This window comes from Salvelinus fontinalis, chromosome 40, assembly GCF_029448725.1.
Source record: "Salvelinus fontinalis isolate EN_2023a chromosome 40, ASM2944872v1, whole genome shotgun sequence".
NCBI lineage: Eukaryota > Metazoa > Chordata > Actinopteri > Salmoniformes > Salmonidae > Salvelinus > Salvelinus fontinalis.
Window position 1 is genome coordinate 24343216 of NC_074704.1, and position 22516 is coordinate 24365731.

General features: G+C 43.2%; 2 protein-coding genes across 3 annotated transcripts in view; both read left to right on the forward strand.

The window, feature by feature from the left end:
- The first annotated feature begins 8307 nt into the window (after positions 1–8307).
- Positions 8308–14030, forward strand: LOC129839488 (cytochrome P450 2B4-like). 2 transcript variants are annotated; one of them, XM_055906973.1, is made up of 9 exons: positions 8308–8602; positions 10139–10301; positions 10538–10717; positions 11057–11217; positions 11541–11714; positions 12484–12622; positions 12815–13002; positions 13176–13317; positions 13464–14030. In XM_055906973.1, the coding sequence occupies exons 1-9, from the start codon at positions 8441–8443 to the stop codon at positions 13679–13681; spliced, it is 1527 nt and encodes a 508-aa protein (XP_055762948.1). In that variant the 5' UTR covers positions 8308–8440; the 3' UTR covers positions 13682–14030. The 2 variants fall into 2 exon arrangements, with proteins under 2 accessions (XP_055762948.1, XP_055762949.1); XM_055906974.1 differs by having other exon boundaries at positions 8309–8602; positions 10538–10690.
- A 5563-nt stretch (positions 14031–19593) lies between these two features.
- Positions 19594–22516, forward strand: part of LOC129839362 (nidogen-1-like) — a 71520-nt gene continuing 68597 nt past the window's right edge. Inside the window, exon 1 of the mRNA XM_055906754.1 lies at positions 19594–19905. Coding sequence (XP_055762729.1) covers positions 19702–19905 — 204 coding nt within the window. The 5' untranslated portion in view covers positions 19594–19701. The remainder of the gene's footprint in view (positions 19906–22516) is intronic.

Below are 22516 nucleotides of genomic sequence, written 5' to 3' on the forward strand. Positions count from 1 at the left end.
GGAGGTGAGGATCCGACAACTGGAGATAGAAGCTGGCTCCGGTACGACTCCAAAAGCTGCTCATCATCAAGCCCACTTTGATGTAAGTAAAAATATCGCTTTAGTCCCACCATTCCGAGAGTCGGAAGTTGATTCCTATTTCTCTGCGTTTGAGCGTGTGGCCGCTGCGCTGCATTGGCCACTCGAGGTTTGGCCTCTCCTGTTGCAATGTAAATTGTCTGGGAAAGCCCAGGAAGTAGTAGCTGCTCTCTCCCTGGAAGACAGTTTACACTATGATACAGTTAAAACTACCGTGTTGCGGGCTTATGAGTTGGTGCCTGAAGCTTATAGACAGCGCTTCAGGAACCACAAGAAACCCTCTCACCGTACTTTTGTTGAGTTTGCTAGGGACAAAGAGTCTCTGTTTAATCGATGGTGTTCAGCCAGCAAAGCTAAAACCTTTGCTGATATTCGGGAGTTGATGCTGTTGGAGGATTTTAAAAGCAACCTCCCTGATAGAATTGTAGTTCATTTAAATGAACAGAAAGTGGTGACATTGGCCCAGGCAGCAGTGTTGGCAGATGAGTACGCTTTGACACACAAGACTGTCTTTGGTGCACCTCGTTTTGAAGGTAGACTGATTACGTCATCAGTGCCTCATTCAGGTCGCTTTTCCTCTGACAAGCCTTTTCATGAGATCCGTGAATGTTTTTACTGTCACCAAAAGGGTCACGTGATTGCGGACTGCCCAGTTTTGAAAAATAAACCGAAACAGTCCCAGTCACCGTCCCCAAAAAGGAAAAGTTTGGGTTTAGTCAAGTCTTTGGCTCGTCCGTTGGTCCGAGGTATTGATTCAGCATTTGAGAAACCGGATCCTGTTTATGCTCCGTTTATCTCTACCGGTTGTGTTTCCTTAACTGGAGAACAAGCTGATCAAAAGCCAATTAAAATCTTACGAGACACTGGGGCGGCGCAGTCAGTAATCATTACTGATGCTTTACCCTGGTCTCCTGAAACGTATTGTGGCTCACATGTTATATTACAGGGGATAGAGACAAAAACAGTACCTGTACCATTACACTGGGTCCACTTAGTGTCAGACTTGGTATCAGGACGTTTCCGTGTTGGTGTAGTGTCTACACTGCCAGTAAAAGGAGTCACATTGCTATTAGGGAATGTTATTGCTGGTGGTAACGTTACTCCTGTGTTAGAGGTAGTAGACAACCCAGAAATCAAAATTGCAGATGAGAAATTGGTTCAAGCATTTCCACATGTTTTTCCTGCTTGTGTCTTAACGAGGGCACAATCTCGCAAGCTTGGAGATGTGGTGGATTTGGCTAGTTCCATTTTTGAGAATATTGAAGTAGAAGACAATGCACCGAGTATTCCTTCTGCAAGTCCGACAGTTTTTACTCCTGTAAAAACTAAGGCAGGGGACTGCGAAATCGCACCCCAATTACATGACATTGTTTTGTCTGTCACCCCTGAGAAGGTGATTGAATGTCAAAAAGGAGACACCAGTCTTCGTAAGTGTTTTGCTTCGGTAATTTCCATTGAGGAAGCTAAAACTAGAGAGACTGCCTACTTTATGGAAGCAGGAGTTTTGATGCGTAAATGGGCAGCTCATGACACCGTTAATGACTGGAGTGAAGTGTGTCAAGTGGTTGTTCCTACACCGTTCCGACAGCAGGTGCTGTCACTCGCCCATGACCAGGCGTGGTCTGGACATGTGGGGATCACAAAGACTTATAACCGGGTCCTTCGTCATTTTTTCTGGCCAGGTTTGAAGTCTGACGTGGTCCAATTTTGTAAAACATGTCACGTATGTCAACTCACTGGGAAAGCGAATCAAACAGTTCCTAGAGCACCGCTCTACCCGATTCCTGTGGTGGGGGAACCGTTTGAAAGAGTGATAGTTGATTGTGTAGGTCCATTGCCGAAAACCAGTTTAGGTAACCAGTTCCTATTAACAATAATGTGCAGTGCTACTCGATACCCAGAGGCTATTCCTCTCCGTACTATTATGGCTAAGACTGTGGTGAAGGCACTGGTGAAGTTCTTCTCTATGTTTGGACTCCCTAAAGTAATCCAAACAGATCAGGGATCCAACTTTATGTCCAAAATGTTTTCAAATGTGTTAAAGACGCTGTGTATTTCCCATCAGGTCTCAAGTCCGTATCATCCAGAGAGTCAAGGGGCTCTCGAACGCTGGCATCAGACGCTGAAGGCAATGCTACGCAAGTATTGTATGGATACCAGTACCGATTGGGATGAGGGGGTGCCCTTTGTCCTATTTGCTATTAGGGAAACGATACAAGAGTCCTTAGGGTTCAGCCCTGCTGACCTTGTGTTTGGACATACCCCAAGGGGTCTGCTGAAAGTGTTGAAGGAGCATATCTTATCTCCTACACCCAGTAGCGCTCCTAAAAATGTGTTGGATTATGTCAGTAAGATGCGGGAGAGACTGCACGCCGCATGTGCGTTGGCCCAAAAGTCTCTTTCCTCTTCGCAAAAACGCATGAAGGTGCATTATGACAAAAAGGCTGTTGGCCGTTCTTTTGCACCAGGGGATCAAGTTTTAGTTTTGTTGCCAATTCCTGGCTCATCTCTGTCAGCACGTTTTTCTGGACCATATCTGGTGGAAAAGAAACTCAGTGACACAAACTATGTGATAAAGACCCCAGATCGAAGGCGTTCTTCCCGTGTGTGTCATGTTAACATGCTAAAAGAATATTATGTTCGCGACTCTCCAGACAGCTCCTCAAGTAAGCCGGTCCAGCCCGCCGTCTCCAGTGTGGCTGCGGTGGTGCTGAAGCCTGGCTGGGACCTAGAAGATGATAAGGAGGATGGTTTGGAGTTACGCCATACGTTACAGCAGTGTGAACGCCTATGTAATTCAGAGATGCTGAAGAAGTTACCCTCTCAAATGGAACATTTGGATAACGTTCAAACTAAGGACCTTATCCTATTGATAAACAGTTCTCTCAGTGTGTTTCAGGACGTTCCAAGTCGCACGTCCATCTTGGAAGATGACGTGGATGTAGGGAATGCTGCTCCTATACGTCAGCATCCGTACCGGGTTAATGCAAAGAGAAGGGAGGTAGCTTATTTATTACAGAATGACATGGCAAAACCCAGTAACAGCTCCTGGAGTTCCCCATGTATTCTTGTTCCTAAGCCTGACGGTACGTCCCGCTTATGCACGGACTATCGTCGCGTAAATGCAGTTACAAAGTCTGATTCTTTTCCTCTACCTCGATTAGATGACTGCATTGATAGAATTGGCTCTGCTGCTTACGTTAGTAAGTTAGATTTGTTAAAAGGTTATTGGCAGGTGCTTCTGACCTCTCGAGCTTCTGACATATCGGCTTTTGTTACGCCTGATAACTTTGTACAATACACTGTGATGCCCTTTGGCATGTGTAATGCACCTGCTCCTTTTCAGCGTCTAGTTAACATTGTGTTTGCAGATGTGCCAAATTGTACTGCATACCTTGATGATGTGGTGATACATTCGTCTACTTGGTCTGATCATCTCGCCACTTTGAAAAGTGTATTTCAGCGGTTGGAGAATGCTTCTTTAGCGGTTGGAGAATGCTCCAGGTCATCTACAAAACCCTGCTAGGTAAAGTCCCCCCTTATCTCAGCTCGCTGGTCACCATAGCAGCACCTACCTGTAGCACGCGCTCCAGCAGGTATATCTCTCTGGTCACCCCCAAAACCAATTCTTCCTTTGGCCGCCTCTCCTTCCAGTTCTCTGCTGCCAATGACTGGAACGAACTACAAAAATCTCAAACTGGAAACACTTATCTCCCTCACTAGCTTTAAGCACCAGCTGTCAGAGCAGCTCATAGATTACTGCACCTGTACATAGCCCATCTATAATTTAGCCCAAACAACTACCTCTTTACCTACTGTATTTATTTATTTTGCTCCTTTGCACCCCATTATTTCTATCTCTACTTTTTTCTATCTCTACTATCTCTACTTTTTTTTACTTTTTTTTACTTGCTATATTGTATTTACTTCGCCACCATGGCCTTTTTTTATTTATATATATATTTTATTTGCCTTCACCTCCCTTATCTCACCTCACTTGCTCACATTGTATAAAGACTTTTTTTTCACTGTATTATTGACTGTATGTTTGTTTTACTCCATGTGTAACTATGTGTTGTAGTATGTGTCGAACTGCTTTGCTTTATCTTGGCCAGGTCGCAATTGTAAATGAGAACGTGTTCTCAATTTGCCTACCTGGTTAAATAAAGGTGAAATAAAAAATAAATAAATAAATAAAATAAACACCCCTAATCTTACGATAAGTGCCATGGGCTCTTTAATGACCTCAGAGAGTCAGGACACCCGTTTAACGTCCCATCCGAAAGACGGCACCCTACACAGGGCAATGTCCCCAATCTCTGCCCTGGGACATTGGGATATTTTTTAGACCAGAGGAAAGAGTGCCTCCTACTGGCCCTCCAACACCACTTCCAGCAGCATCTGATCTCCCATCCAGGGACTGACCAGGACCAACCCTGCTTAGCTTCAGAAGAAAAGGAATTGCCAGCAGCATACCACCCTGCATACCACTGCTGGCAATAATGCCCTGAGGTTGTACTGAACGCTGTCTTCCACTCGTCTCCCTCCCAGATACACACCAGGTTGTAAGCGCTCCTGAGATCTAGTTTAGTGAAGAAGCGCACCCCGTGTATTGACTCAATCGCTGTGGCTATGAGAGGTAGCGGGTAACTGTACTTCACAGTGATCTGGTTAAGGGCTTGATAGTCAATACACGGGCACAGGCCTCCCTCCTTCTTCACAAAAAAGAAATTTGAGGAGGCGGATGAAGTGGAGGACCGAATGTACCCCTGACACAGAGATTCTGAGACATATGTCTCAATAGCCGCCGTCTCCGCCTGTGACAGGGGATACACATGACTCCTGGGAAGTGCAACGTCTACCTGAAGGTTTATCGCACAATCCCCCCAACGATGGGGTGGTAATTGAGTCAAATCAGAAATATTAGGGGGGAATGCGCACGGTGGAGACCTGGTCTGGACTTTCCACCGTAGTAGCACCAATGGAAACCCCCAAACACCTCCCCGCGCACTCTCGCGACCACCCCGTGAGAGCCCTCCATTGCCATGAAACAGTGGGGTCATGACAGGCTAACCAGAGAAGGCCTAGCACCACGGGAAACGCAGGAGAGTCAATGAGGAAGATACTTATTCTCTCCCTATGACCCCCCTGTGTCACCATGACCAAAGGAGTGGTGGCCTCCCTGATAAAGCCGGACCCTAATGGTCGACTGTCCAATGCGTGAACTGGAAAGGGCCTAACCACTGGAACAATGGGGATCCCTAAACTATGGGCGAATGCTCTGTCGATAAAATTCCCAGCCGCGCCTGAATCAACGAGTGCCTTATGCTGGGAATGCGGGGAAAACTCAGGAAAGTTGGCTTGCAAAAACAGGTGGGCAACAGAGGGCTCTGGGTGAGAATGGTGCAAGCTCACCTGGGATGACGCCAGAGTCTGAACGTCGCGGGTGACCAGCAGGTTATCCAGCCGGATGGACAGGTCCACCAGCTCGTCAAAGGTGAGGGTGTTGTCCCTGCAGGCCATCTCCCGCCGGACATCCTTGTGCAAGCTGCAGCGATAGTGGTTGATCAGGGCCCTGTCGTTCCATCCCGCTCTGGCGTCCAGGGTCCGATAGTCCAGGGCGAACTCCTGGGCGCTCCTCGTCCCCTGCCTCAGGTTGAAGAGACGTTCACCCGCCGCTCTACCCTCGGGCGGGTGGTCGAAGACTGCCCGGAAGCGGCGGGTGAACTCCTCGAAGTTGTCCAGCGCCGCATCTCCTTCTACCCACACGGCGTTAGCCCACTCCAGGGCTTTCCCCGAGAGGCATGAGATGAGGGCGGCCCCCCTTTCACGTCCCGAAGGAGCCGGGTGGACGGTCCCCAGATACAGGTCCAGCTGCAGCAGGAACCCCTGGCAGCGTGCCGCTGTCCCATCAAACTCCCTTGGAAGGACGAGACGAATCCCACTGGGACCGGGTGAAGGGGAGGTGAGTAGTGGAGTCCCCTGTTGTGCTGGTGTGGGCGCTGGAGGGACTCCCTGTCTCTCCCATAGGTCCATAGTCTGGACGACGCGTTCCATGACAGCGCCGAGATGGTGAAGCATTGCCACGTGCTCCTGGACGCGCTCCTCTACCCCCACAACAGGGGTACCCTCTCCTGCTGACTCCATTGATAGGTGTGGAATTCTGTAACAGGGTGAGTGACTGGTTGCCGGGAAGTCAGGCGCAGGAGAGCAGAGATGGGTGATAACAGGAGAACTTTAATATACACCCTGGCCCAAAGGCACAAGCGAGGCAACACAAAGCACAACCACAGTAACATGAACCGGATTAAACAAAACAAACAAACCTAGGTGTGAAACAAACCTAGCGCAAACCAGCCTGTAGCGTAACACCCTACACAAAGAACAATTCCACACACAGACATGGGGGAAACAGAGGGTAATATACATTTAGTCTGATGAGGGAATGTGAACCAGGTGTGCGGGGAAAACAAGACAAAACAAATGGAAAATGAAAGGTGGAGCGGCGATGGCTAGAAGACCAGTGACGTCGACCGCCGAACGCCGCCCGGACAAGGAGAGGGACCGACTTCGGCGGATGTCGTGACAATCCTAATAAATTACCAAATACCAAATACCTTTGTTGAAAGGTTTGGATAAATCTTCTATTTGTGTTTGAATCTTTGCAAAAAAAAGCTATTGTCTTGGTAATTGTTATAATTCTTAATTTTGGCGATTATCAAAATATTCTGGAAAGGAATGTCATAATAAATTAGAGCATGGAATATTGTTGTTGCATCCATTTCCAAAGTATTGCACAAAGAAACGTCACAATGCATTCTGTGAACCGAGGTAAAACCAGTTTCAGGTTGGATATTCAACGGATATTCGCCTGTAGTTTTCCTTATGTCCACCAAAAGCAGTTAGGAACCGTCAACATAGTGACAAATCAAATTTTTCTAATTTCAACAGCTCTTTAACCATTACTTCTAAAACTTTCCAAACTTGTTGTAGCTAACTCGATGGCATAGACACACATTACACATACTTTTTTTGTTGATTTACATCTGGCATTATTTGAAATTATTTATAACATTTTTGAATTTCAATAGCTCTTTGGTCATTTAACCTACTGACTTCAAACAAGGTTTAGAATGTCCACTGACTATCCTTCTATATTGCACACTCTTTAGTTTGTCCATTTATCTCACACATATTTACATTAATTTTTAAAAATGTCAAACTTCAATAGCTCCTTGGTCATGTGACCTAATGACTTCAAACAAGGTTCATAGTGTCCAATTAGTGGGCCTACACATTGCACACCCCTTAGTTTGTCCATTTTCATCTCACAAGCTTCCACATGAATTTTTCAACATTTAAAATTTCAATAGCTCCTTGGTCAATGACTTCAAACAAGGTTTAGAATGTCCACTGACTACCCTTCTATATTGCACACCCCTTAGTTTGTCCATTTTCATCTCACAAGATTTTGTAAAATTTCAATAGCTCCTTGGTCATGACTTCAAACAATTGAAATTTTACATTTTGAAAAATTTGTGTAAAAACATGTGACATGAAAATTGACAAACTAAAGGGTGTGCAATCTGTAGGCCCACTGAGTGGACATTCTGAAACTTGTTTGAAGTCAGTAGGTCACATGACTAAGGAGCTATTGAAATGTTTAAGTTTGAAAAATTCATGTAAAAACGTGTGACATGAAAATGGACAAACTAAAGGGTTGCAATATAGAAGGGTAGTCAGTGTACATTCTGAACCTTGTTTGAGTCAAGTAGGTCACATGACCAAGGAGCTATTGACATTCGAATGTAAAAAAAAGTTTGTACTTTGTTTACGCTCCATAACTAATTCAACTAGGAATACAAAATGCTGCTCACATTTCCACATTTATTAGCTTTGGAAAGAGAATTAATGTACAAATCGTGAAAATAAGACCTGTGCAATGTTGTGTGCAATTTTTCCAATATCATGAAACTTATTTGGAGCCTGTGGCTCAAGTGGTTTGAAAGCTGTTGAGGTTTGAAAGCGCAAATATCCGTTGAATGTCCCATTTGAAACTGTCGTTACCTCGTATTGGGCAGCAAATAAATCCCCAGTTCCAATACCAAATCAAACAAAAAATATTACCAAGTACTGAATCAAGGCTGTAAACCTACTAGTCTCCCATAGGCAGACAGGTTACCTCCCACATTAACTGTTGCCATAGATCTGTGAACTTAGTCAGCAAATATCTCTCTCAAAAACCCTTGTTGACTAGTGTTCAAAACAAAGTCCACCATTTGTGTGGGTGGCAACAGGCGTCTTTAAATCAGCCAGCTTTAAATCGTGAAGTAGCCTACACAATTCCTGAAGCCCAGTCGGGATGCTTGGGTCGGTGGTGTTGTTGTGGCTCTTTATCCTCCTTCTATTCTTCTTCATCAGGGTCCGCCGACCTAAAAACTTCCCACCAGGACCCCGTCCCCTGCCCATCCTCGGCAATCTGCTACAGCTGGATCCTGTCAACCCCCTCAAAGACCTGGAAAGGGTAAAGTGGGCTATACTTTGTAGGCTAGAGTTAGACCAACTCTCGAGACCTGCTACGATAACGCTGCTGGGAGAAAAAAAAATTGTGACGCTAATATTTGCATATAGTTTTCTTCAAGCAACTTGTAATATAGGACAACGAATTCCTATTATTCTGTATAATAAATCCAAGTCACTCCATTTAGTATGTATGATATGTTAAGTTTCGTATAGTGTGTATTATGGATGTCCATCACCCATTTCGTATGATATGTTACGAATTATAATTTGTATTATATGTTATGAATTTGCAAAAATGAACAATATGTTATGAATTTGCTGGGCCCTCCCTGCGCGCCCGCACCACGTCTACATATATCGGCACAGCACTGTTCATGACAAAAAATTGTTCACACCCCTCTTGTTGGTGGAAAGGATTTTGCAGGTTTTAAGCTTATTTCCTGAAATTCTACACATTTGTCATGGGGTGCAAAGAAAATGTTGCCGTTTTAAAGCTACATTTCTTGCAATTCTATACAGTTTCCCATGTCTAATGTGTATTCATGTGATATTTGAGTGACAAAAAAATTACAACAAAATCTATGGGACTGTAACAACCTTCAAGAGTCAATTTAATTCTGGACAGGGTTCTTAAAAATGAAACAAGTTTTGGAACCACTGCCTTAAGTAACCATCTGTCTTATGTAACCATACCAGAGGTAACATATCATACTAATTTGAGAGTCCCGGATCTACATTTACTATGTTACGTCTAGTCTATGACACCAGTCTGACTGAATGGGTATTAAGTGTGGCTAAAGTTTTAGGACAACGGATACAGTAGTTGATTCATGCCACAATTGGACAAAAACATCATAACACAATTTCAACAAAAGACAATGATTAATTCATTTTACAATAAACAGAAATAATAAGTGGCGCAGCAGTCTAAGGCACTGCATCTCAGTGCAAGAGGTGTCACTGCAGTCCCTGATTCGAATCCAGTCTGCATCACATTCATTCTGATTGGGAGTCCCTTAGGGTGGCGCACAATTGGCCCAGTGTCACCCGGGTTTGGCTGGGGTAGGCCGTCATTGTAAATAAGAATTTGTTCTTAACTGACTTACCTAGTAAAATCATTAGTGAAAATTGTGGATAAAAACCATGCTTTCTGTTATTTCTAAACCGTAACATTCTATGGGATTTATAAACAAGGAAAAAATATTGAATTTTTAAAAAAAAGGGGAAAACTTTATTATCCTGGGTAGAAATTGTGTAATTACAGACTAACAACACTGTATAGATATGTTCTGAATAAGGTTGAGCTATTTTGTTATTACACATAAGAAAAGAAACCAGGGACTCAATGTTTAATATCAGAGTGCTACACAACTTGTAAAGGGACAAATAATAGTAGTCAGCCAAGAGTTACTCTAAAACGCAAGACTGAAAGCTTATCCATCAACCCTTGTGTGCTTGAATAACATTTCAAAAGAAAAGTTCCACATTATATTCTCACAATAAATACTCCCCCTGTCCCTCTCCTTCTGTGCTTCAGCTGAAGAGGCGCTATGGTAACGTGTTCAGTCTGTACATCGGCTCACGGCCTGCAGTGGTTCTGAATGGCCTGGAGGTGGTTCGTGAGGCACTGGTGACACGCGCAACGGAATATGCTGGACGACCAACCCACATGATGGGCAGCCACCTCTTCAAAGGCAAAGGTAGAACTTTCTTGACCCCTTTTATAATATGTATTATAATAAGGGCACTATGAATGTGTCACCGGCGGTATCTGAGCCCTGGTCTCACACAGGAAAAACCAACGTCTTAAGAATTAGCCCAATAGGAAATCACCCCTTGGGCTGAGGGTGACACTGATTTTAAAGTAGCAGGCATGAGACCGTGATTCCGACCCACTTACGCTCCGTGTGTGTTTGTATGTGTGTGTGCCGATCAGGGATCGTCATGGCCGATTATGGCTCCAGCTGGAGGGCCCACCGGCGCTTTGCTCTGACCACGCTGAGAAACTTTGGTGTGGGCAAACGCTCCATGGAAGAGCGCATCCTGGAGGAGGTGTCCCACATCTGCACTGAGCTGGAGAGCAGTGCTGGTGCAGTCTCACACACACAACGTCCTAGTAATCACAGTCATCACTGTGCATATTCATGTCATTATCAGAACTTAGTTTCCACCCCAAAGCTCCTCCAAATACTGTATCAAACCATTACACTATTAACCCCTGTTGTTGTAACAAACTTCCATAAACCACACAAACTTCACAGAAATAAGATACTCTCAGTAATACTCCCAGTATGACGATATTTACTATGCTTGTTTTAACATTAGGTATAAAGACTGTGGGGATTGTTACTTTATCTATCCTGTCAGTGTGTTCAATTCAGTAGCTCTGTGATCGTTGTTCTTACCTTGTCCGTGTGTATTGCATCGTGTGGTGATCGTTGCTGTGCCCTGGTAGGCGGGTCGATAGATCCTCAGCACCTGTTCCATCTGGCTGCATCTAACATCATCTGCTCACTGATTTTTGGAGAGAGGTTTGAATATGACGACCCGGTCATCCTCACCCTCATCCAGAGGTTAGAGGCGTTTACCAAGGAAGCTCTCGGACCCTGGGCCATGGTACAGTCTAAGCCCTGTACCACTCCATGCTTACTAAAAAAGGGTTCCAAAATAGTTATTAGACTGTCCCCAGGTATAACCCTTTTGGATTCAGGGTAGAACCTTCTGTGGAAAGGGTTCTACACTGAACCCAAAAGTGTTCTTCAAAGGGGTTCTTCAAAGTGTTCTCCAATGGGGACAGCCAAATACTCCTTTTAGATTCTAGATGGAACCTTTTTTTGTAAGAGTTACATGATCATCACTGACCTCTCTGTGCTAGACATGACACACTGATCCACATTCCCCTTTGTTTTACCTCCATTTCCTCCCATCTACCTTTGTAGCTCTATGAAATCATGCCGGTCTTGAGGCCCCTCCCTTTGCCATTCAGGAACGTTTTCCACAAATTTGATCAAGTGAAAGAACATATCAAGAAGGTTGTGACCAAGCACAAAAGTTCAAGGGTCGCAGGAGACCCCAGAGACCTCCTTGACTGCTACCTGGACCAGATTGACAAGGTAGGAGAACAATAGAAGTATGGTTGTAGAAGTAAAATAAAGATGTAACGATCTTCGTCTTCATCGGATGAGGAGTAGGAAGGATCGGACCAAAATGCAGTGCTGTAAGTGTCCATGATAATTTATTAAATCAGAACACGAAAAATACAAAATAACAAAGTGAATGAAAGAAATGAAAATCGAAACAGTTCTGTATAGTGAAAACACAAACACAGAAAACAACCACCCACAAACAAAAGTGGGAAAACAAGTTACCTAAGTACGGTTCTCAATCAGAGACAACGATTGACAGCTGCCTCTGATTGGGAACCATACCAGGCCTAAACATAGAAATACAACACCCAGACATACAACATAGAATACCCACCCACATCACACCCTGACCAAACAAAAAATAGAAACATACAAAGCAATCTACGGTCAGGGCGTGACAAAAGAAGATAAGATATCAAGTAAGTAGCCTTGTACAAGTAAGCCTGAATGGTCCATAGGGCAGGAGCCTATCTCCTGTTTCTGTAGCATTAAGAAGCTTGATGTAGAAGTACCTGGATAGGACACTAGTCTGTCGCAGGGCTTTACCCTGAATCAATTTGCCAATCAGAGAGGCATCGGGTCCCATTTTAGAGTCTTTGGAATGACTTCTGTGAACGGGGCAAACATTTTCATTGGGCTGGTAGAAGAGGAGGAAGTACTTTACAGGATGGAGCAGGGTGGAATGCAGAATTTAATGTCGATGCCTTTGGTGTCTGTGTGTTTGTGTGCGTTTCAGACAGCTGATGGAGGCTCCACATTTAATGACACTCAAATGGTGTCTCTACTACTTGACCTGTTCCTTGCTGGGACAGACACGACTTCCAACACCCTCCGCTCTGCCATGCTATACCTGATGACCAACCAGCATGTACAGGGTGAGGAAATATACACACAACACACACACGGGCAGACATTTCATTCAATTCGATGGCGCTTGTAGACAATGGTTCCGCATTCACGGTAAACGATGCATATGTCGGCTAAATAGGAAATGAGCTTTAAATATTAAACATTCTACAAAACTTGGTTGGATTGAAACCCGGCCAACGAGTGTGTGTTTGTCCCAGATCGCTGTCACCGAGAGATCGCCGAGGTTCTTGAGGGACGTGCAGACGCTTCGTTTGAGGACAGACATGCCATGCCGTATGTTCAAGCCACGATCCATGAGGCACAGCGCATGAGCGACACCGTTCCTCTTAGCGTGTTCCATACTACCTGCAGCGACACACAAGTACACAGCTACCAGCTGCCCCAGGTGAGCATTACCATGACGACTGATATGCTGCCTGTTGTTGACCTTAGAGCTATAAAGGTCTCCTGGGCTACAGTGAGTGATTTCATGATTGGTGCTGTCTCAGTCTTTAGTGTACCTCTTCACCTCTCCTTCTCCTTCTCACCCTTAATCCCTCTCTCCCTCATCTGTTCCAGGGCACAACGGTGATTCCTAACCTGTCTTCAGTGCTGCATGAAGAGGGCCAGTGGAAATTCCCTCACGAGTTCAACCCTGAGAACTTCCTCAACGAGGTCGGAGAGTTTGTGAAACCAGAAGCCTTTCTTCCATTCTCTGCAGGTGCCATTTTGTAAAAGTGTCAATATCTATGGCTTCTAAATGATACTAAGACAGGAGAATATGTTGACATAAAATGCCAGGCTGCATGCATATGAAGGTATGAGTGAAATGTTGTTCTCATTGATAGCCGTGTGTGTGTTCCCTAGGATCTCGTGTGTGTCTGGGGGAGGGGTTAGCACGTATGGAGCTCTTCCTGGTTCTAGTGACATTGCTTCGGCGTTACCGATTCGTCTGGCCTGAGGATGGAGGTGTCCCAGATTTCAGCCTCATCTTTGGTGGGACACAGTCTCCAAAGCCCTACCGCCTTGGAGTGCGCCTGAGGAGCAGCGAGGAGCTACCCACAGTCTCCACAAGAGAACTCTAGTTCTGTCAGACAGCTATAGATCTTATTCTGTAATAATTCAACTTCATTTTAGTAAGTCATCAGATGAGTCGTTTTTCAACAATGTGTAACCCACCATTCAATGCCTTATCTGTGTCAGCTTCTGTAAGGATCAGATATTGGAATGATCATTCACAAACTAGATCTTTCAGTATGCTTGCATGTATTTTGTAATCCATACCATTGTTAAAACTATTGGTATTGTGTTTATGTTAATTACAACGAATTGTATTTTCTTTTCAAGTTTTCATAAGTAAAATAATCATTACTAAAACCATGTGACTTGGATTAAAAATGTGGACCTCTGATTTTATGTCCTCCCATCCCCTTACCTGCATCTGTAACTCTTGTGTTTCAGGTCGAATCTCCAGAACCCCCCAAAAAATATTGATGAAGTTCTATATGAGCTGCAATGCTTAACCTAGTATTGCAGACGAACGTTTCGTGCAGATAGCAAATTCCGTCTGTAGCAGATGCACCACCCCCGAATTCAATACTCAACTTGTCTGCAGTAGAATACGGCAACAGGCCAGCAGCATGAACCTCCTTTCACAGCCTGCGCAAAAAACGAAGCAGAGCTCATGACTTTCAAGCGACTTTTTTCAAATCATCCTTACATGCTGACCAGACCGGACACGTCGCGTGCGCAAGCGTCACAAAATAAATGTAGAAATCCATGTTATTCAATTATTGCACCCACACTGCTCGCGCTGCCAACGAGTGTCTGCGATGCTAAGGGCTAAAATAGAAGTCGTTCCTATTTCTGACGCAGATCGCGCTGAAAGTCATCTCCTCATTGGTATATAGAAGCAGGTACCCACGTGCCATCTCCTCAATGGTTATAACCACGTGGGTGACTGAAAGACAACTTTGTTGCCGGTTGTCGTGGTAATACAATGAACGTTTAGATGGATCACCATATAAGTTCAAAGATGAAAAAGCCTGGAAGGAGGAGAGATGACTAGAAACAATTCGTTTGGCGTTTTATGTGTGGCATAATTGTCGGAGTAGAGGTCCTTGTGCATTTCAGGTAAAATAACAACTCAATGTTTATATCCCAGGATAAATTAGCTAGCAACAGCAAGCTAGCTAAATAGGACAAATTAACGTAAGCTAGCAAGTGCAAGCTAGCTAGCTAAATTACCATACATGTTTAATGCTTTTCGACCTGTCCCCAAATTAATGTCATTGGCTCAGAGTTTGTTTTAATATTTTAACCTGCGTGTCGTGATCGTGTTTGGTGTGGGGGGGCAAAATAAATGTATCCACGATAGCGGACGATGGCGCACGCACGCAGCAGGTTTGGGTTCCGTATTAGAGTGGCATCATGCAGCGTTACAATGTATTAAACATCAAAACATATAGCCCAACATTTGTAGAGCAACTAAAGTTAAATTAATAACTCTAAATTAAGCATATAGGAGAACCTATTTCTTTGTTAACCGCTCAACATAGAATAGCCGCATGTGCGCACCCTCAATGTTTGGAGAAAATATAATTTTTCATTTTATTCAGCTTTGTTCAATTGTATTCTTCATAATATAAAATAATGCCACGGAATTCTGAACAAATCTTGTCTGCTAAATGAACTAGTGTAGACCACAGCCATATGGCATAGCCAGATCAGGACCTAACATATGGACAACTCAGACAACGCTATTCTGTTCTTCTGAAATAATCTACATTTTCTTCATATTATTTGTCTCTTTAGACCCGTCTAAAATAAATACTGGATTTATTGTAAAGGTGTAGGCTATATTACATGGATTTGTTCAACTTTTTAAAATGTAGATGTTCCAAAGGTCTGCATCAGTGGCTTGTAGTCTGAGTGTGGAAGCCAGAAGATGCTAAATGTTTTTATGTTAATTAACAGTTAACGTTCAATTACCGTGAGACCGACAATTATTTGCTTGACAATCACCGACTGATGAAATTTCATGACCACCACAGCCCGATAAGAGATCAAAACAGTTGAACTGTAGAGCCCTGACAGATGAGCTGCTAATCAACACTAAATAGCTATGTTGTGCAAATATGGGTCAATTAATAAATATTGATCAATCAATGAACTGTTAAAGAAGATTGTAGTCTAATCCACACACACCATTATTCTTACCTGATGACATCGAATCTGAATCTCCCTTTTCAACTCCTTCCCTCGCAGTTCCGCAAAATGATTACCACAGAATTGCTCTCCAAGGACGGTGTTTTTGACGGTGACAACCTGCTGAAGTCCTGCTGCTTCAGAGGACCGAAAAGACTGGAAAGAGAACACTATTTCTTTACCATATACAGTTGAAGTCGGAAGTTTACATACACTTAGGTTGGAGTCATTAAAGGCACAGTCAACTTAGTGCATGTAAACTTCTGACCCACTGGAATTGTGATACAGTGAATTCTAAGTTAAATAATCTGTCTGTAAACAATTGTTGGAAAAAATGACTTGTGTCATGCACAAAGTAGATGTCCTAACCGACTTGCCAAAACTATAGTTTGTTAACAAGAAGTTTGTGGAGTGGTTGAAAAACTAGTCTTAAAACTTCTTATGGCTGCAAGCCCGACGTCGGTACACTTATGACAACAGCCAGCTCAAGTGCAGGGCGCGAAATTCAAAATATATATTTTTTAAATATTTAACTTTCACATATTAACAAGTCCAATACAGCAAATGAAAGGTACACATCTTGTGAATCCAGCCAACATGTCCGATTTTTAAAATGTTTTACAGCGAAAACACCACGTATATTTATGTTAGCTCACCACCAAATACAAAAAAAGGACAGACATTTTTCACAGCACAGGTAGCATGCACAAAGCCAACCTAACTAACCAAGAACCAACCAAACTAACCAAGAAACAACTTCATCAGATGACAGTCTTATAACATGTTATACAATAAATCTATGTTTTGTTCAAAAAATGTGCATATTTCAGGTATAAATCATAGTTTACATTGCAGCTACAATCAGAAATTGCATCGAAAGCAGCCATAATAATTACAGACACCAACGTCAAATACCTAATTACTCATCATAAAACATTTCTGAAAAATACATAGTGTACAGCAAATGAAAGACAGGCATCTTGTGATTCCAGCCAATAATTCCGATTTATTAAGTGTTTTACAGCGAAAACACAATATAGCGTTATGTTAGCTTACCACAATAGCCAGAAAGACAAGCCATTTCCCAGCAGTAAAATGTAGCGATCGTAACAAACCAGTAAAAGATATATAATTTTTGACTAACCTTGATATTCTTTATCAGATGACAGTCCTATAACATCAGGTTATACATACACTTATGTTTTGTTCGAAAATGTGCATATTTAGAGCTGAAATCAGTGGTTATACATGTTGCTATCGTAGCTACTTTTTCCACAACGTCTAAACAGCAACGATATTTTTCTGTCACTTTTTCTGACACACATATTCTGACCAAATAGCTATTCATAAACATAACTAGAAAATACATGTTGTATAGGAAATGATAGATCCATTAGTTCTTACTGAAATCGCAGTGTTAGAATTCTAAAAAATAACTTCATTACGACATCCAGCTTCGGTATAGCTAGAGTACCCCAAAGTTGGGCGCCGGCGACTAGTTCACATGTACGACAGATATATGAAATAGCATCATAAAATGTTTCTTACTTTTGCTGATCTTCCATCAGAATGTTGGACAAGGTGTCCTTTGTCAAGAACAATCGTTGTTTGGATTTAGAACGTCCATTTTCCCTCTTGAATTAGCAAGCACACTAGCCAAGTGGCACGACGCTCTCCATGTCAACAAACGGAAGTGAACGGAACACGGCAAAACTCTCGAAAAATTTTCAATAATCTGATGAAACTATATTGAAAAAACATACTTTACGATGATATGGTCACATGTATCAAATAAAATCAAAGCCGGAGATATTAGTCGCCTATAACGGCAGCTAAACAGAAGGCAAATCCAAGTCCCTCTTCGCGCTCTCCAGAAAACAAGAAATGGGGGACACGTCATACAAAGAGCTTGTATTCCACTTCAGACCAAGATAACCACTACATTTCTTCTCTCACCGCCTCTTGACATCCAGGGGAAGGTCTATGAAGTGCACGTATACTAATACGTATCATGCCCATTTATAGGCAGGAAGTAGAACTGAGCCTCGATTTCAGACTTTCCACTTCCTGGTCAGGAAGTTTGTGCCAAATGAGTTCTGTTTGACTCACAGATATAATTCAAACGGTTTTAGAAACTAGAGAGTGTTTTCTATCCAATAGTAATAACAATATGCATATTGTACGAGCAAGAATTGAGTACGAGGCCGTTTGAAATGGGCACCTTTTATCTGGCTACTCAATACTGTCCCTGCAGCCCAAACAGCTTGGAAAATTCCAGAAAATTATGTCATGGCTTTAGAAGCTTCCGATAGGCTAATTGACAAAATTTTAACATCATTGGAAAATCAAAAGAAATCAGCAAAAAAACATTGTAGACCTCCACAAGTCTGGTTCATCTTTGGGAACACGTTCCAATCGCCTGAAGGTACCACATTCATCTGTACAAACAATAGTACGCAAGTATAAACACCATGTTGCTCTCCATAATCAAACATGTCGCGTTTGCTCAAACTGTTCACTGATAACGCAATGGCAAAAAGAGTTGCCCATCCTAACCAACCTCGTTGATGAAGATCCATGTTTAAATACGTCTATGCCAAGAACTCTTATCTGTTTTGACCTATAGGCTTGCCTACCCAGTTTTGCCAAAGCGGTTCTGATGCGGTGCACACCTCAGGGCGCACAACAGCGGAATGAATCCGTGGTAGTAAAAGCCCATATAAAGGGAGGGTGGAGTTGGAGAAGGCGGAGAAATATGCATGGGACACTTGCGCGGGATTGCCTGCATCACATATCGCTTTCCAGTCTTTGCAATCATGCATCTGCCCGGACGGTTTAACCTTCTCTCTTCTAGATATGCTAGATAAAATAAACATGAAACAGTAGATTTAAGTCCCTTTGCCTTTACTCGCAGTCTTTCACCAAACAAACTGAACCTTGTTTTTTCATGAATTGATAAACACATATTTAAGCAATTTATGAGTGATGATTTTGGGTGCAGAATTACAGATCATTCTATATAAGAAATCATTCTGTAATGTTTGTCCGACAACATACTGGTGGTTAAAAAGTTTTAAATGTGTAATTTACCAAGCTACAGAAACTACAGCGGCAGCAACTACTCGCGTTGGGCCACAATCTGTTACTTAATTTGGAACAAAATGTGGGTTGAAGGTGAACATAGGCAACACGTTGCAGCTGTTAAATATATTGGCATGACGCTCTACTCAACAGTGTTTGTTTACATTTCAATATTCAGCAGACTCTCTTATCCAGAGCGATTTACAGGAGCAATTAGGGTTAAAATGGCTCCGGGATTCGAAGCAGCAATCTTTAGGTTACCTGCCCAACGCGAGTAGTTGCTGCCGCTGTAGTTTCTGTAGCTTGGTAAATTACACATTTAAAACTTTTTAACCACCAGTATGTTGTCGGACAAACATTACAGAATGATTTCTTATATAGAATGATCTGTAATTCTGCACCCAAAATCATCACTCATAAATTGCTTAAATATGTGTTTATCAATTCATGAAAAAACAAGGTTCAGTTTGTTTGGTGAAAGACTGCGAGTAAAGGCAAAGGGACTTAAATCTACTGTTTCATGTTTATTTTATCTAGCATATCTAGAAGAGAGAAGGTTAAACCGTCCGGGCAGATGCACGATTGCAAAGACTGGAAAGCGATATGTGATGCAGGCAATCCCGCGCAAGTGTCCCATGCATATTTCTCCGCCTTCTCCAACTCCACCCTCCCTTTATATGGGCTTTTACTACCACGGATTCATTCCGCTGTTGTGCGCCCTGAGGTGTGCACCGCATCGGAACCGCTTTGGCAAAACTGGGTAGGCAAGCCTATAGGTCAAAACAGATAAGAGTTCCTGGCATAGACGTATTTAAACATGGATCTTCATCAACGAGGTTGGTTAGGATGGGCAACTCTTTTTGCCATTGCGTTATCAGTGAACAGTTTGAGCAAACGCGACATGTTTGATTATGGAGAGCAAGCTGGAGACCAACTGTTGGAGCAGGGGACCGACCGGACTCAAGAATTTATTTTGAACCAGTCAATGTTCTTCTTCGATGGCGCATATGACACTGTTTATGTGAGTATAATTATGTTTTATGCACATGCGCAAATAGTAGCTTAATTATGCACGAGAATAGCTGCAAAATATATCAATGGGAAAAATGCACAGCCATCAATTATGATATTCACATGCACGTTGACTGCTGAGAACCCCTTCCCATGGATTCATTGTGATAGCTATCTTTCATGGATAAAATCGCATAACAAAACAATTACATTCTATGTTCTCAAATAGTTTACCACCTCATGCATTTGCCACATATCACATCATTCCAAATCTGTTCAAACATTAAAGTACTCATTGATGATAATCAAATTAGCATAAATTGCTCAAATGCCATTGAATTGGAGTGATGAAAGGCCATGTGGAATGTTGTTGGGAGGGTTTGGAATGTCAGTCAATTCGTTATGTGACTGATAAGGCTATCAACGCCCACCTTCATAAACACTGGCTTGGCTCTGTGCCTCCTTATACTGTAGAATATCACATACCAACAAATCATGTGATGATGAACGATACATTCATTGATCCACATCTGTATGTAGTTTAGAATGTTTCAGATCATCCCAAGCGCCTGAAAGTTGCCCAAAATGTCACATTGGCAATGGTTACCCCTGTTATCCTCAAATGTCCATCTCTCTCTCTCTCTCTCTCTCCCTCCCTCCCTCTGTCTCTCTCTCTCTCATCTTTGTATGATGTATCTACTGCATTATAAATGAAATCCCCCTTTAGCTATGGATCCCAGGCGGTGTAGTGTAAGGCTTAATTAACCCTAACAATGACTCGTCTGTTCATTAAAAAGCGCTGAGCCCCATTGTTGTAAATTGACAAAACATTAACCCCAGAAGGCCCAGGTAAGCTCATCCCTGTGCCCCATAAGAAAGCTTTGTCTGTGACGTGACCCGCCTTTTGTTGGATCAAAAGACAGACGGCACAGAGAACTGATGAGGTCCCCACACAGCAGGTCTATTGTGTGATTTTTATCTCCAAAGAGGCAGTCAATCTCTTTTGTGTTCACACAGCAGAGACCTTGGCAGGCGGCAGCGACTCAGCCCTGCTAAAATACTCCAAACCAGAAGGTGGCAGTAGCGTTGTTTGGCAATGCATATCCGTGTGTATTGCTTATGGCCTAGATTCGAAGCTACTGTATCTGCGCTAATGTTGCTATTTTGTAGAAAGTCCTTGTTGATACTATGTTCTTGTCTAATACTGTTCTGTACATTGTCATGTATTTATACGTTTTATGTGGACCCCAGGAAGAGTAGCTGCTGCATTTGCAGTAGCTAATGGGGATCCTAATTAACTAAACTAAATACTAGTCAGGTGGGACAGCTAGATAACTACAGTACCTAGCAAGATGACGAAGAAGCTATGTAATTCACTCTCCATAATTCCATACTGCCGGTGCCAGTCCATAGCAAAATGTTTAGGTGGCTAGCTAACGTTAGCATATACGCTAGCTAGTACAACATAGCTAGCTAGCTACGGACACTGCACTCACTTGGCAGCTAACACAGGCAGCTGTTTCATGGAAACGAGCTAATCCATTGTGATTTAATTATAATGTCAATGCTAGCTACAGTGGTTAGCTAGCTTGCAGGAAGTATTTAGTGTTGTGTGCATTGCGTCTATGCGTCTATGCGCTTAGCTAGCAACCATCCCATAGCTTACATTGCATATGAAGTGTGACTGGCTCATCCCTGGATGTACTGAGAAAATGCCCTATTTTTTTTTCTTTTTTTGTTGGCTCGCCCACGTGGGGGTTCGTGCTCTTTGATTGGCTCAAAGTCAAGTTGTTGGCCACTGACGAGCATTGCGATTCCACAAGTATAATCTGTAGGTTCATCGCTACCGGGTCGGCATGCAGCAGCCACCGCTTTTGTTCTAGCAAGGGAAGGAACGACCTCCCACTTTGATAAGTAGACCTACCTATCGGCAGTCTATCGGCAGTGAGATTCTCAGTGTGTTTCATGCTGTATGCGAACTCAACTCCAATTGATAGCCAATCCTGATGCTTATCATATTGACTTGACTTGATTCGAATGAAGATGATTTTTCTTTACCCTAAATCATTTTTGTGTGTGCAGTGTTTGTCATTGTTTAGGGATATTAGCAGGGAATTTGTCTCTGCATTTCAAGTTTTTGGGGTCATTACATAGCTAAGTCAGTGTAACAGTATAACTTTAAACCGTCCCCTCGCCCCGACCCGGGCGCGAACCAGGGACCCTCTGCACACATCGACAACAGTCACCCACGAAGCAGCGTTACCCATCGCTCCACAAAAGCCACGGCCCTTGCAAAGCAAGGGGCAACACTACTTAAGTCTCAGAGCAAGTGACGTAACTGATTGAAATGCTACTAGCGCGCACCCGCTAACTAGCTAGCCATTTCACATCCGTTACACTCACCCCCCTTTCAACCTCCTCCTTTTCCGCAGCAACCAGTGATCCGGGTCACGGCACCAATGTAACAGTATAACTTTAAACCGTCCCCTCGCCCCGACCCGGGCGCGAACCAGGGACCCTCTGCACACATCGACAACAGTCACCCACGAAGCAGCGTTACCCATCGCTCCACAAAAGCCACGGCCCTTGCAAAGCAAGGGGCAACACTACTTAAGTCTCAG

Bases quoted from the DNA above. Each gene is read 5' to 3' on its own strand.
- LOC129839488 (XM_055906973.1), top strand. From the start codon at position 8,441: ATGCTTGGGTCGGTGGTGTTGTTGTGGCTCTTTATCCTCCTTCTATTC. The intron at 10,718-11,056 runs GTAATCACAGTC...GTGCCCTGGTAG, and splicing joins CTCACACACACAACGTCCTA to GCGGGTCGATAGATCCTCAG. The intron at 11,715-12,483 runs GTAGGAGAACAA...TGTGCGTTTCAG, and splicing joins ACCTGGACCAGATTGACAAG to ACAGCTGATGGAGGCTCCAC.